The 15,682-nt window shown below is 47.7% G+C and overlaps 1 protein-coding gene across 1 annotated transcript in view; it reads left to right on the top strand.

Annotated features, from left to right (window-relative positions):
• The window catches only part of aacs (acetoacetyl-CoA synthetase), a 40,943-nt gene that overhangs the window by 12,629 nt on the left and 12,632 nt on the right, over positions 1 to 15,682 (top strand). The window contains exons 9-11 of the mRNA XM_086169497.1: positions 1,682 to 1,762; positions 1,972 to 2,096; positions 13,450 to 13,514. Coding sequence (XP_086025623.1) covers positions 1,682 to 1,762; positions 1,972 to 2,096; positions 13,450 to 13,514 — 271 coding nt within the window. The remainder of the gene's footprint in view (positions 1 to 1,681; positions 1,763 to 1,971; positions 2,097 to 13,449; positions 13,515 to 15,682) is intronic.

Raw genomic sequence — 15,682 nt, 5'->3', positions numbered from 1 at the left:
AAATATACTGCTCAAAAAAATAAAGGGAACACTTGAACAACACAATGTAACTCCAAGTCAATCCCACTTGTGTGAAATCATAGTGTCCACTCAGGAAGCAACACAGATTCATTTGGACTTGTTTTAAGGACATTACATCAAAGTTGGATCAGCCTGGAGTTTGTTTTTACACTTTAATTTTGAGTGTGATTCCTAATCCAGACCTCCATGGGTTGATACAATTGATTTCCATTGATCATTTTTGTGTGATTTTGTTGTCAGCACATTCAACTGTGTAAAGAGCAAAGTATTTCATAAGAATATTTCATTCATTTAGATCTAGGATGTGTTTTTTAAGTGTTCCCTTTATTTTTTTTGAGCAGTGTACTTTTTAGATAATAGGTTGTCGGGCCGGATAAAAAAGCAAAACAGGCCGGACGTGATTGGTCTGATTGGTTCTGCTTCAGGTGTCCGGTACGCTTTTGTCCACAAGGTGGCAGCAGAGCTCCACCTTTAGATCCCACCCACCCTCCGGACCGTCCGCTCTCGCTATTTATGGAATTATTATCACGATTAAGATTATTTGCAATCCTGCACGCGTGTCCGGAGTGAACTCCAGCAGGATGTGTGATTTCTTCACAAAAGCATAACACTTAAATCGCACCAACAAACAAATTCACCCTCTCATATATTTGTCCTCTCTCTCTCTCTGTCGCCGCCTTTTCTTTTTCTCGCCCAGTTGTTGATCCGACGGCGTTTCCCGTTTTCCCCCTTCACCCCTTCGCTCCTCCGAAATGTTTCTTTGCAGCTTCTCATTAAGTTTTTTTCCTCCCTTCCCTTCACCCCACGCCGCTAATAATTGGACAGTAACGTGTCGGTGTAAAAACAGTTGGTATTGTGTCGCCGGCAGCCCTTCTCCGGCTCTGCCAATTAGCCGCAGTGCCGTTTTCCTTATTTTTTATTTTTATTTTTATCTACTCGCTGCTTTGCGACGGTGCTGTTGGCGTGCCATCAGTAGCAGGCTGGTGCAGACAGACACACACACACACACACACACACACACACACACACGGAGAGGACAGGCATGGCAGCTGAGTCCAGCAGCAGCAGCAGCATCACGCACCCGTGATAATAACCGGCCGCGATGGGTTGGCGTCCGCGCTAGAGGTCACACTTAACACAAATTGCTCTTCTTCTCAGCGGGAGCTTGGTGACACCGAGGAAACACACAATGTTTTGAGTGTGTGTGTGTGTGTGTGTGTGTGTGTGTCCTTGTCGTTCTCAACGTATGTGTTCTACCCGACACACTAGCAAACACGTTAGCATGAATGCTAATGCACGAGCAGTGTAGCTGCAGGGTTCGCTTTTTGGATATATATTTTTTTTTATTTAAACACCCATGTTCAGACACAAGTGGAAGTGGGATAATAAGAGAAGTTAGAGAACTGGGAAATAAAAATAAAAAATAAGCAAAATATACCAAGAATTATTTGTTTGAGGAAGTCAGAACGCGTGTGCGTGAAGGAGAGTTAGAAGGTGTGGAGATGAAGATGGTGGCTCAAGGGTCCAGAAGCATCGTTTTTCCTCCTAAGTCAGGAAGCCGAAGACGCTCGACACGTTTACTTCCTGTCACGTGATCTGTGTGATGGTGGCTCCGCCCCCTCCCGGCTAACAGTTAGCATCACGTTGTCGCTTCCTGCAGGGGACTCTCATCCAGCACCTGAAGGAGCACGTCCTCCACGGCAACATGACCAGCAGCGACGTCATCATCTACTACACCACGGTAGGCGACGGCGCTCTCCGACCTCACACACACACACACACACACACACACACACACACACACCTCTAGCATCAACAACAATAATGATTAAAGATGACATGAACATAAACATATGAAGATTATGATCCCATGTCAGCGCCTTTATTCCGCCATCAATAAGTGTGTGTGTGTGTGTGTGTGTGTGTGTGTGTGTGTGTGTGTGTCCTCAGACGGGCTGGATGATGTGGAACTGGCTGGTTTCCGCCTTGGCGGTCGGAGCCTCGGTAGTTTTGTATGACGGTTCTCCACTGGTACCCACTCCTGATGTGCTGTGGAACCTGACGGACCAGCTTGGGTGAGTGGCTGTGGCCGTAATCTCACACACACACACACACACACACACACACACACACACCGGCTGATATTCTGTTAGAGATACAGCATGACAAAAAAACCCTCCTATTGTGAGGAGTTCTTTCAGTATTTGGAAGTAAGTGTGCTAAAAGGTACAAAATACTGAGGTTGGTTTTTCTGAGTACGTCAGGTTTTATCTGGATGTTAGATGTTAGAATGGTGTGAGATCATCGTGGAGCAGCATCTTCACACCGCGACGCCCTCAGCGCGTGTTGACATCCAGTCTTTTGGCCCCTGCTGGCGCGTCGGACTGTTTTAGAGGTGGGAAGGAAAAGATATTTTTAGGAGGCCGTCCAATCTTGATGGAGGGGGTTGGAGCTTCCACCTCGCAGACAGAAGGTCCCTGCTTGGGTTTCTGCATGGGGGCCTTTCTGTCTGGACTGGATTGAATCAGAGGAGCAACATGTGGTAGATGTTTTGGAGAGAAGGTCAGAGAAGCCACACTGAGTTGGTTGGGTCATGTACAGAGGAGGGATAGTAGAAGGATGCTGGAATTGAAAGTCTAGAGGAAGACCAAAGAGAAGATTGATGGATGTAGTGAGAGAGGATATGAAGTTTGTTGGTGTGAGAGAGGAGGATACAGCAGATAGGATTGGATGGAAAAGGTAGATTTGCTGTGGAGATCCTTGAAGGGAAAAGCCCAAAGGAAGAGACGAATTTGTCACAGGGGTGCAGGACATGTATGACCGAGAAAAAGTGATGATTGAGATGGTTAGACATGAACACTCCTCTGCTCATATCCAAACCATGGTGAAGATCTGGGTAGAAGGCTGCTGAAGGTGGAGCTGCCTGAAGGAGGTCTTGAGGGAGTCCAAAGAGAAAATTCAGGGAGGTCGTTAGAGAGGATATGAAGTTTGTTGGCATGAGAGAGGAGGATACAGCAGACAGGATTGGATGGAAAAGGTAGATTCACTGTGGAGACCCTTGAAGGGAAAAGCCCAAAGGAAGAGAAGAATTTGTCACAGGGGTGCAGGACATGTATGACCGAGAAAAAGTGATGATTGAGAGGGTTTGGACATGAAGACTCCTCTGCTCATATCCAAACCATGGTGAAGATCTGGGTAGAAGGCTGCTGAAGGTGGAGCTGCCCGGCAGGAGGTCTTGAGGGAGACCAAAGAGAAAATTCATGGAGGTCGTGAGAGAGGATATGAAGTTAGTTGATGTGAGAGAGGAGGATAGAGAGAACAGGGTTAGATTGAAAAGGTAGATTCACTGTGCAGACCCCTAAAGGGAAAAGCCCAAAGGAAGAGACAAAATTTGTCACAGGGGTGCAGGACATGTATGACCAAGAAAAAGTGATGATTGAGATGGTTTGGACATGAAGACTCCTCTGCTCATATCCAAACCATGGTGAAGATCTGGGTAGAAGGCTGCTGAAGGTGGAGCTGCCCGGCAGGAGGTCCTGAGGGAGTCCAAAGAGAAACTTTATGGTGGTCGTGAGAGATGATATGAAGTTTGTTGGGGTGAGAGAGGAGGATACAGCAGATAGGGTTGGATGGAAAAGGTAGATTCACTGTGGAGACCCTTGAAGGGAAAAGCCCAAAGGAAGAGATTAATTTGTCACAGGGGCGCAGGACATGTATGACCAAGAAAAAGTGATGATTGAGATGGTTTGGACATGAAGACTCCTCTGCTCATATCCAAACCATGGTGAAGATCTGGGTAGAAGGCTGCTGAAGGTGGAGCTGCCCGGCAGGAGGTCCTGAGGGAGTCCAAAGAGAAACTTTATGGTGGTCGTGAGAGATGATATGAAGTTTGTTGGGGTGAGAGAGGAGGATACAGCAGATAGGTTTGGATGGAAAAGGTAGATTCACTGTGGAGACCCTTGAAGGGAAAAGCCCAAAGGAAGAGATTAATTTGTCACAGGGGCGCAGGACATGTATGACCGAGAAAAAGTGATGATTGAGATGGTTTGGACATGAAGACTCCTCTGCTCATATCCAAACCACTGTGAAGATCTGGGTAGAAGGCTGCTGAAGGTGGAGCTGCCCGGCAGGAGGTCCTGAGGGAGTCCAAAGAGAAAATTCATGGAGGTCGTGAGAGAGGACTCTGTGTGGAGTCTCCATGTTCTCCACGTGTCTGCATGGGGTTGGAAAACATGCAGGAGGCTCATAGGAGGCCCCGGATGGTCCAGACATGGGAATGAGAGCGTGAACGTTTGCGTGTCTCCATGATTTTTCGAATGAGAAGGTTCAACCTGAGAACCTCTCGTCGGGTCAAAAACCCTCTCGGCTCAGTGTGTGCGAATCCCGTGATAACATTTGTTTTGCGCGTTATTGCAGGAAAGACGGCACAGCAGGTTTTCCGGCGGCGACGGAGACGGTCGGAGGCGACCTTCTTCACGGTCCCGTTTAGTCGGTAGGAGATGCAACGTCCCCCAACATCTCGCTGCTTCTTCAGGAAATAGCCGTCTGGCGTATTATTAATTTCCTCACAACATATGATTATTTCTTTTTACATGCAGCCGGCTTTGCAGAAGCATTGAAGGGAAACAGAGGAACATCTCCCCGATGACCTGCCGCTGCTCGTACGACTCACTAATCAGATGTTTAACATTTAACAAGCACCAAGTATTACTTGGTGGTGTTTGATCGTATAATAATAAGCTGCCGCGCAACTCAGCTGTTGTTTAACGTGTTCGGTTCCCCGGAAGAATCTGACGGCTTGTTCCCGCGGCACTTCGTTTCTGTACGAAGCGAATCTGTGCGGAGGTCGTTGGAGGTCATTGGAGGCGAGCGAGGATGTGGTTTAATCGCTGACGTTATTGGTCATATCAACGTTTGCCCGGGAAAGAAAAGCTGTTTGTGGTTTGGATGGTTTTTTTTTCTTTTTTTTTTTTTTTTTTTTTTAACAAGTTGCTTTTGCGACGGTTAGCGCTTCCACCTCGCAGAAGTCTCCATGTTCTCGCCATATCTACGTGGGGTTCCTCAGGGTTCTCTGAAAACATGCAGGTTCACTGGAGACCCTTCATTGTCCAGTTGCGTAAATGTTGTGTGTCTCTACGAGGTGTGTGAGTGAGAGGGTGAATGGTTGTGCGTCTCTAGATGTGACCATGTGACCCGTCCAGGCTGCTTCTCGTCCAATCACAGCAGGGATAGCATCGGGCATCATGAATGAACTGTCATTGTATCAGTTGCGACTCTGGGAACTCGGATTGTGGTAATTTTCTGGATTCTGGTAACTTCTTGTCAACTTCTTTGTCAGCATCTCTGCAGAAGTCCTTCATATATATGTGTGTGTGTGTGTGTGTGTGTGTGTGTGTGTGTGTGTATATATGTATGTATGTATGTGTGTGTACTTGTGTATATATATACACATGGATATATATGTACATGTATGTGTGTATATATATATTTGTGTATATGTATACATATGTGTGTGTGTGTGTGTGTGTATATATATATATATCTATCTGTGTGTGAATATATCCATATATATGTATATATCTGTATGTATTTGTGTGTGTGTGTGTCTGCATATATATATCTATGTGGGGATATATGTATGCATGTGTATGTGCATGCATGTGTGTAAAATTGTGTGTGTCTATATATATGTATATATATATATATGTATTTGTATGATGTATGTATGTACATATATGTGTATATTCATAAATATATATACATATATATGTATATATGTGTGTGTGTATATATGTGTGTGTGTATATATATATACATACATATATGTATGTACGTGTATATATATATACTTATATATATTTGTATGTACATATATATAGACATATGTGTGTGTGTAAATATTATAAAAGCAGTGCAGTGGCTCCCTGCCATTAAAAAGCCCATTACTCTGAATAGTCGGAATCCAAACAAGGGAGCTTCGATTCAAACCAAGCAAAAGTCAGACTTCTCCAAGCAGGAACTCCGTGAGGAACCCTTCCCCCCCTTCCACCGGCTCCCGCCCGGCCCCCCATTTGCAATATGGAGATGGTAACTACGCTGAGCGTGGTCAGCAGAAGCCGGACGGTTTCTGTCGGTCGGACGGAGCGCGGCGGAGACGGCCCGTCGCCTCGAGCGGGATAAGGATTCCAGCTAACGGGGAGAGGAAGTCTGACATAAATGGGAGGCGGTGACAGCGCGAGTGTCGAGAGGAAGCGCTTCCGCTGAATCTCCGGGTCTGTTTTCTACGTCCCTGAAAGCTCCTTTCAAAACCCCGCAATTAATGCAGGTTTTTAAAATAATATATAATTGATATTTCAAAGAGTTTAACTGCCCACTTGTGTTAAATAGCTAGCGAGGATGTAGGCGTTAGCCACTCCCATAAATATCACCTCACGGTTTGTCGTCGTCGCCGGATACGTCCTCGTCTTTTGTAATTTTCAGGACAATCGCCGCAAAATGACCCAAATGGAGGACGAGGGGGCGTTTTCCGTTTGACAGTAAGATGGATCGAACCTTTTTAAAACCGTGAGTGAAGTTTTCAACCAATTAAATGCTGATGGCGCCTCCTCACAGACACATTTTCAACATCCCAGAGCTACGTTTTGGGGGGAGGCGGGGGTCCTCCGGGAGAGGCTGACACGAACATCTTTACACCCTCGTCTTCTGAATGGAGATCGGACGTTTTAATTGGGGCTAAATCTGTCAGCCGCTGAGAGGCTTAAACTCGCGTTGAGGCTTCCGCCAGCAGCCAGGAGCGTCCCAGGCTACGCCGGCTAGCGAGCGCCGTTAGCAAAAGTCCGAACAGATGTGATCCGGGCTTCTAATTCTACCGACGCGGATCAGCTTTACACTTCTTGTCGAAATCCTCTTGTCTTGGCAACTGGACTTGAGTTCTCAAGTCCAGTTGCCACGACAAGAAGATTCCACGGTAAATTCACCATGACCTGGATGATGGAGAACCTCCACAGACATCAGTTTTACGAGTCCTGTAGGAAGCTCAGAAGAGGTTCATTGAAGACAATCCTGGTCAGGTTCTTGTCTCTTCATGATGTTTGAAGGACAGTGAAGTTGTATGTCTACATGTCGTGAATGCTTGTATGGGAGACCGCCTGGTCCAGGGCGAACCCCACCTTTCGGAGAAAGACGGCTAAGATCGCGTAACCATGATGAACTTCTAGGTCCCCCTGAGTTTGAACGGACAGCCGTGCTTTGAGTCTACGGGCTCTGACCGATGATCCAGCTGTTTAAACGTTATTTCCAAGCGGATGCGCGTCGTCGGTCAGGCTTGCGGTATCATGATTAGTGAAGTGGTTAATCTGAACAGCATTGTTGGGGTGTCGCTCTTGTTAGCGTGTTTGGCTGCCAGTTCCTGCTGAAAAATGCTAATGTCCGGTGCTGCGGAGGCAGCGTCGTCAGCTTAATGGCTCCCCCTGCCAAAGTAGACCGAACCACCTGGATCATTTTGCTGCTCTAAAAAAACAAAGAGAACAAGAGCACACCAAAGTGGAGGTGTGTGAAGCGTGTGGAGTGTGTCATATTTCCCCGGCCTGGTTGCGCCGCTCTGATCAGGTCCCGTTACTTTGATTTAGGAGTGGACAGTAGCCAGAGTCCAGAGATGTGTCTGATCGTCCGTTGGAAACTCCAAACAGAATGATTTTTGTCTGCGTTTTTGGTGAAGCGACGCCTGCCTGGGAGCGGCCTTGAGCCTTTCGGATCTATTCTCCCCGCCCGATTTGATTTATGTGACGCCAAATTACAATGAATGAATGAATTATGAATGGTGCAGAATCACAGCATTCCACTCTTTAGGGGGTGCAGGAGGTTGAGCGGTCGTCTCTGGAACTGAACATGCCCGGTTTGATTCCTGGCTCCTCCAAGCGTGTTGGAGTGTCATTGCGCAAGACACTGCCGTTTCCCGGTGCAGAAACCTTGGGCACATCCTGACCGGCAAGGACAGTGTAGACAGACAACAAGAGTTGGCAAGGAAAGGTACCGTTGGCTATTACTGCTAATTCCAGCAGCGCTAGCAGTCGCAACATAATAGCTGAAATGATCCTTTAATAGCTTTTACTTTCATAGAAGAAGTAGCAATGGCGGACAAAGCCACGCCAGGGGGCTGCGGGGCAACAGGAAAGGGTGATTCACTTCTTTTTGGTTGGTTCTGCCCTCGACATCAGGCATGGCGATAAGGGATTTGCAGGGTTGCTAGGAATTGAGGAGTTGGAGAGCTCTGGGGACGAAGGTTGCCCTTCTATGCAAAACCCAGAGGAGAGACACTCGAAGGCCGGGTGCAAGATATGGGACTGATCTTCAAGGATCTTTTTGGCTGTTTTAATATTTGAGTTTTATGGAAGCAGGAGAGAGGTCTGAGGGGTCGGCCAGTTAATTTGGAGCAGAACAAGGCGGTGCGCTTCATTCCTGTGGTGTTGGGTGATGGAGTGGAACTAGCAGGTGAAGGTCATCACGTTATCAATGAAGGGCTAGAACATGGTTGGGATTGTACTGCTCACCTCAAATGATCTCAGCTTCCTGAGCAGGTACTACCATTGGTGCCATTTCCTGACGATCTCTTCAGTTTTAGAGGACAACCTCAGGAGCTTGTCGAGGACGGTGCCCAGGTATCTGTACTCCTTCTCTCCTGGCTGGTTCTACTGGCTCCCCCTGTATGGTCATGGTGGTGATTACGTCTGCCAGTTGCCTCTGCCTACTGGAGAACGTGATGACCATCCCTCGTCTTGCTTGTCCTTAGTCTTGTTGTCATCTTACCAGCTCAGTGGAGATCGGCCAACGGCAGGGGATGTTCCTGTGAAAGGGAAAGGGTACAACACTTGTACTCTTGTGAGGTTGAACGTGAATGGGGCTCTCCTCCTCAGTCCTTCTCCTGTCTGTGCGCCAAAATGCTTCGATCTGATGTCAGGAGGAAAAAAAAGAAGGAATTCTCTTCGCTAATGCAAATCCAAACTCTCAATTGCTTTGAAAAAAAAGTCCCCCCCCCTCCCATCCATCCATCCATCCTCCTGGTGGGTTCAGCAAGTTTAAGGCGCCCGGAGTCAGTTGTCCTCATGGCTGCAAAATCAGGTGTTTTAAAGGCAAATAAAGTACCTGCGAACACAATAATGCTCCTCAGCGGAGGTAATTAGCAGCAAGACTTTGCCACCTGCCTCCAATCAGAATAGATTGACCGTTGCCATGGCAGCAAGTAATGAACAATAAAGCATGCAGACAGTGGTCAGGGATGATGACGGGATGATTACTGACAGCGTGTGCAGATGGCGACTGGGACAGTCTGCCTCGCGGGAGCTCAGTGGAGAGCAGGAGTAATCCACTACCTCCAGTACTTCAGGGAGGCCGTGAGTGAGAAGATCTTTAATGTCTGGGCTTATAGCTAATCCAGCCTTGTTGTGAAAAACAGCAGGCTGAGACCGAAACTTTGATTCGTTTATTAGCTATACTGCCTGGGGGGGTGGAGACTTCACGAGGTCACATACAGGAACATACAACAGCTCACTCACTCATTTGTACATCTTACAGAAACATTAAACTCGCTCATTGTCGCGTAATTCTGAGACATTCGGACAGTCACCCTCTCATTCGTACATCATCACCCGCTTTTCATTTGTCAGACATTCGGATATTCAGTCTCTGCAGGAGGTTCAATGGAGACATTGTCCAGATGTGTGTGTGAGTCAATGGTTGTATGTCTAAATGAGGTACAGATGAGGGGGCGAAAGTTGTATGTCTATATGGGTACGGATGAGGGGGCGAAAGTTGTATGTCTACATGAGGTACAGATGAGGGGGCAAAAGTTGTATGCCTATGAGGTATGGATTCGGGGCGGGAGTTGTATGTCTCGATTAGGTGTGATTGATTTCACATGTCATTCAGCGACCTAAACCACCCTCTCATTCAAATGTCATATGAAGATGTGTAACCATTCACTCATTCATTTGATAATAAATCACTCTCTCCTACATCACATAGAGACATAAACATTCACCCTGTCATTCATACATATCTTAAAAACATACATTCACAAATCTGAGCAACCCGGGGTCTCCACTGAACCTTCTGCATGTGTTTGGACTGGGAGGAGTCGGGAGAACCCGAGGAACCCCATGCAGACACGAGTAGAACAGGGAGACTCCACAGATCTCGTTCCTGCTGTGTTGCGGAAGTGCTGAACCTAAACTCCATAATTCGATATACATGGAAAAAAAATACTAAGGCTTGTGCAAATTCTTGAAATGCCATTTCTTGACCAGATCATTAAACGAAGGTCGCCATTAAAATTAAAATACCATTAGCACAAAAGTTCACTTTTTATCTCCCTGCTAACATTACAAGAGGGGGGTTCACCAAGTCAGCGAGCGTCTGGGGAACGCCGCCAGAAAGATCTCCATCCCGCGCTTTGGATTTATCGGTCGGCGGACCCCGTGACCTTCACCGGGCTCGGTGGAACGCTGTCGGTCGGTTCCATCAGAGAGGTCGCCTGCCGGGACGCCTTGCCCGGCCTCGCCGTCCTCCTCGCTCACCCCCATCAGCGAACCTCTGTCGCCGCCGATCGACCCGAATCTCAACACGAACCAATCCCTCCTTACTGACCGATCGAGCATCAGATGGTTGTTTGTGTCCTTTCCTTTTTTTTTTTTTGTCTAGCATTTGACTGACAGTCATAGTTACCATAGCGATCCAGGCCGGCTTGATTGATTTCGCGTCAGCGGAAATCGCTCGAAAGGACACGACGCCGTACGGCGGGAACACGAACACGCCCCTCGACGCGGCCAGACTTTAAAAGGCTTTATTTTTTATCGTTTGTTTTTAGAATTAAATAAGCGGGTGTTGGCGGCGGCGGTTTGGGGGGGGGGGGATGGTGCCGCCACGGGACTGGTGTTTTTGTCACGTCCCCGTCGTCCGCACATTGTCGTCCAGCCGCTGACAGCTGTCAGGATGCCTTCCATTCACCGCCGAAGAAAGCAGCCTTCCGAGATAATTCAGGCCCGGTGTTGATGCGCGGCGGCGTCTCGTCGATAATCTCGCCCTTTTAACGGAACAAGGAGACGATGTGTCCTCTCGGGCGAGGTTGCCTCCGCCTCCTCCGTCCAAAGGATTCCCTTTTTTTTGGGGTTGACTCGGAGCACGTGCTCACCTTGCTTTAAATTTGCAGTGTTCACCCTGCAGGCCCCCTTCTTCCTCCTCTGGAGCTGCATAAAAACGTGACTTCGCGGAGAACCTCCAGATGGCTGAGCGATAAAAGACAGTTGAGTCATGGTTGGATCTTTTACTTTGAAAATTGAAATTTCGTATGGCCGTGGTTCAGACTGTTTTCCTCTCCTCGTTCAGGAAACGTAGAATCGTTTCTGTTGTTGTGGATTGAGCTGGATTTGTGACGTCCTGTTGAAGAGTCCTTCTGTCTTCCTGTGCTGCTTCAGGGCTTGGAAGATCCTCCTTCTTCTCCTTCGGGCTGCTCCCTTGCCGAGGCCAATCTTTCTATCCCATCTAACCATCCCACCAACGGGAGGGTTCCTGTCCTCTTCTGCTCCATCCATAAACTCCTCCATCTTCAGCATCCTTCTACCCAGATCTTCACCGTCCCTTTTGCCCTTCTTAAAGCAGAGGCTCCTTATCTGGAGTACTGCTCGACACTGCTCATCCACTGGATTGATGTCCAGTGGAAGAGCTTCTCATTTTCTTGGTGCCTTGTTCTTTTCTGAGGGCAAGCATACATGTCTTCATTCCTTCTGGCTGCTCCTATCAGCCAATCATTTGCCTCCATCTTACCTTCTCTTCTGCATTCTCTCCTCTCACGTCCTCTTTTCCTCCATCCATAAACCTCCTAACTTCTTCTAGACTACCTACCTGCCTAGCACCATCAGACTGACTCTTGTCTTCATAACATCTAACGTCTGCTCCACCTCTGGACTCATTCCTGATCCTCTCCACCCTTTTCACTCCCAAAGATGAAGCTCCAGATCTTTACCAGCTCTGCCAAACCAGACACCATGGCTGCCTTCACCTCCATCTTCTCCACCTTTCCTTTCAGTCTTGCAGATCTTTTTCTATCACCTACCAGGTTGTTTCTCCACCTTCTCAGTTGCTCTTGACTGTTGAATCTCTTTACTTAAACTCCTCCACCATCATGTCCACTCCCCGTAGCCTTTGGTCCCTCTCATTCAAACACATGTATTCTATCTTGATGCCACCTTACCTTCATTCTTCTCCTTTCCAGAGCATACCCCTGTCTCTCTAGATGTTCCTCATCCTGCTTCCTGCTGTCACTCCAGATCACGGTGCCATCTGCAAACATCATACTTTATGGAGGTTCCCTTGGAACCTCACCTGTCAGCCTGTCCACCATCATTCCAAAGCAGAAGGGACCCGGAGAAGGTCCCTGATGCACTCCCACTTCCACCTTGAGTTCCTCTTTCACACCTTTGTTCCTCCCCATACAAGTCCTGCGCCCCTGGAACATACCTTTCTGCAGACTTCTTGACCTTCTTCAAAGATGAAACGAGCCTATCCAGGAGAGCCACATCTTTCAGCCGTTGGGCTGTAATTAGTCTTTAAGACCGATGTAATTTATTTTCACTCATTTTCCTGCTCTGCGCAAATAGGAAACGCAGACTATTGCTTTTTGAAACAGATAACAGAAAGCAGCTACTCGTTGGATCATTACTTTGTCGTGTTTGATGTTGTTGTTGTTGCTTTGGATTAATTTTCATTTTTGGTCATGCAGCAAATAAGATGTGGTCCCATCAGTTAAGAGAGCATTTTGAAGGCAGCAATTTCTTGGCGGGTTTTTCTATGGGCCCTCCTCTGTGGTTTGTGGAAGGTAGACCATTCCCTTGCACTGAAGTCTCCCTCGTAAGAACTCTTCATAGCTCAGCTAGCGGAGCGGCTGTCAGTCCAATCCAATGACTCTGTTAGCTGTCTTGCATGCGATCCCGAGTAAAACGCTGTGGAAGTGGGGAACATTTGGCGCCTCGTGGCCAACGGGGGAGGAATCCAGTCCGGCTCCATCTCTGGAAGGTCGTACGTGATGGTCAAGGAGGGGTTTGACAACATTGGCAGCCATCTTGTGTTTACAAAGAAGGTCTCAGCGGTGCTGGGTGCTCTTCTGGAAACACCTAGAGAACTTCAGGCTATTCCTTCAGCCCACTGATTGACGAAGGCACATAAAGGATCTCAGAACTTGGATTTTAGATGTAGTTTTGTATTTATCATACTTCCTTTTAATGCCTGGAAAGGCCAGAGTGGCATGAAATGAGTCGGTGGAAAGATGCCGAGCCGTCAAACAGGTTACGACTTGCAGGATGATTAACATCTACCCTTTCTCGAGCACCTGACTTGTAACAATTGACATCTGTTTCATCTCTCTCGCCGTCTCTGCAGCATCACCATCTTCGGCACCGGGGCCAAATGGCTGTCGGTGCTGCAGGAGAAGAACCTGAAGCCCGGTGAGTGGCGGCCTGTGACCCCGACAGCACAAACACACAGCATACACCCACATCCGGGCCACTTAACGCGCAGATAAACAAGCACATTATCGTAGAATAAAGCGCGGCAGCAGATGGACACAGTAATGGTTGTTATAGTGACGGCGTCAGACTCTTAATCTTTTATGCAGTTTAGTGCCCGAATCAACAGTTTGTCCTGCGCCGCTGCCACTGCGCTTGACATTGAGTCAAATGGAGTTATGATAATTCATGTGAGTCATTGAGAGGAGCAGCTAATTGCTTTTCGTGTCACAGATCCCTGAAGGGGGTGGGGGGCACAATGCAAACAACATCACCACTTACTGCTCTTCCTGCTAACCTTCACGCAGACTGCTGTCTGCACGCTATGAAGATGTGCCTCTACAGGCACTGCATGCTTCTGCTCACGCCCCCTCTCAAGGATGCACCATGTGTATCACAGCGAGAAGGTCCCTGGTCGGATTCCCTTCCATGTTCTCCCTGTGTCAGCGTGGGGTTCCTTCGGGTTCTCCCTGGTCCTCTACCAGTCCAGAAACATGCAGGAGGTTCATTGGAGACATTTTGATGTGTGTATAAGTCAATGGTTGTATGTCTCTATGAGGTATTGATGAGGGGGCGAAAGTTGTATGGCTGTATAGAATACAGAATAGAATAGAGTCATTTGGCAGACGCTTTTATCCAAAGCGACCTACTGTGGGGATTGAACTGAGGACATCATACATGCGAAGTACACTCGCCGGCCACTTTATTAGGTACACCTGTCCAACTGCTCGTTAACACTTAATTTCTAATCAGCCAATCACATGGCGGCAACTCGGTGCATTTAGGCATGTAGACATGGTCAAGACAATCTCTTGCGGTTCAAACCGAGCATCAGTTTTGGGAAGAAAGGTGATTTGAGTGACTTTGAATGTGGCATGGTTGTTGGTGCCAGAAGGGCTGGTCTGAGTATTTCAGAAACTGCTGATCTACTGGGATTTTCACGCACAACCATCTCTAGGGTTTACAGAGAATGGTCCCAAAAAGGAAGAATATCCAGTGAGCGGCAGTTCTGTGGGCGGAAATGCCTTGTTGATGCCAGAGGTCAGAGGAGAATGGCCAGACTGGTTCGAGCTGATCGAAAGGCAACAGTGACTCAAATAACCACCCGTTACAACCAAGGTAGGCAGAAGAGCGTCTCTGAACGCACAGTACGTCCAACTTTGAGGCAGATGGGCTACAGCAGCAGAAGACCACGCCGGGTGCCACTCCTTTCAGCTAAGAACAGGAAACTGAGGCTACAATTTGCACAAGCTCATCGAAATTGGACAATAGAAGATTGGAAAAACGTCGCCCGGTCTGATGAGTCTCGATTTCTGCCGCGACATTCGGATGGTCGGGTCAGAATTTGGCGTCAACAACATAAAAGCATGGATCCGTCCTGCCTTGTATCAACGGTTCAGGCTGGTGATGGTGGTGTAATGGTGTGGGGAATATTTTCTTGGCACTCTTTGGGCCCCTTGGTACCAATTGAGCATCGTTGCAATGCCACAGCCTACCTGAGTATTGTTGCTGACTATGTCCATCCCTTTATGACCACAATGTACCCAACTTCTGATGGCTACTTTCAGCAGGATAATGCGCCATGTCATAAAGCTGGAATCATCTCAGACTGGTTTCTTGAACATGACAATGAGTTCACTGGACTCAAACGGCCTCCACAGTCACCAGATCTCAATCCAGTAGAGCATCTTTGGGATGTGGTGGAACGGGAGATTCGCATCATGGATGTGCAGCCGACAAATCTGCACCAACTGTGTGATGCCATCATGTCAATATGGACCAAACTCTCTGAGGAACGCTTCCAGCACCTTGTTGAATCTATGCCATGAAGAATTGAGGCAGTTCTGAAGGCAAAAGGGGGTCCAACCCGTTACTAGCATGGTGTACCTGATAAAGTGGCCGGTGAGTGTATATGCTCTACCGCTGAGCTACATGTTCACTTGTGTATGAGGTAGGGATAAGGGGGCGAAAGTTGTATGTCTGTATGAGGTATTCATGAGGGGGCGAAAGTTGTATGTCTATGAGGTATGGATGAGGGGGTGAAAGTTGTAGGTCTGCATGAGGTGTGGATAAGGGGGCGAAAGTTGTATATATGGATGAGGTATTCA

The sequence above is a fragment of the Fistularia commersonii genome, chromosome 22 (genome assembly GCF_037954325.1).
Source record: "Fistularia commersonii isolate RoL2024-O1a breed Wild chromosome 22, RoL_Fcom_v1.0, whole genome shotgun sequence".
Classification (NCBI taxonomy): Eukaryota; Metazoa; Chordata; class Actinopteri; order Syngnathiformes; family Fistulariidae; genus Fistularia; species Fistularia commersonii.
This window is presented reverse-complemented; position numbering and strand designations above follow the sequence as displayed.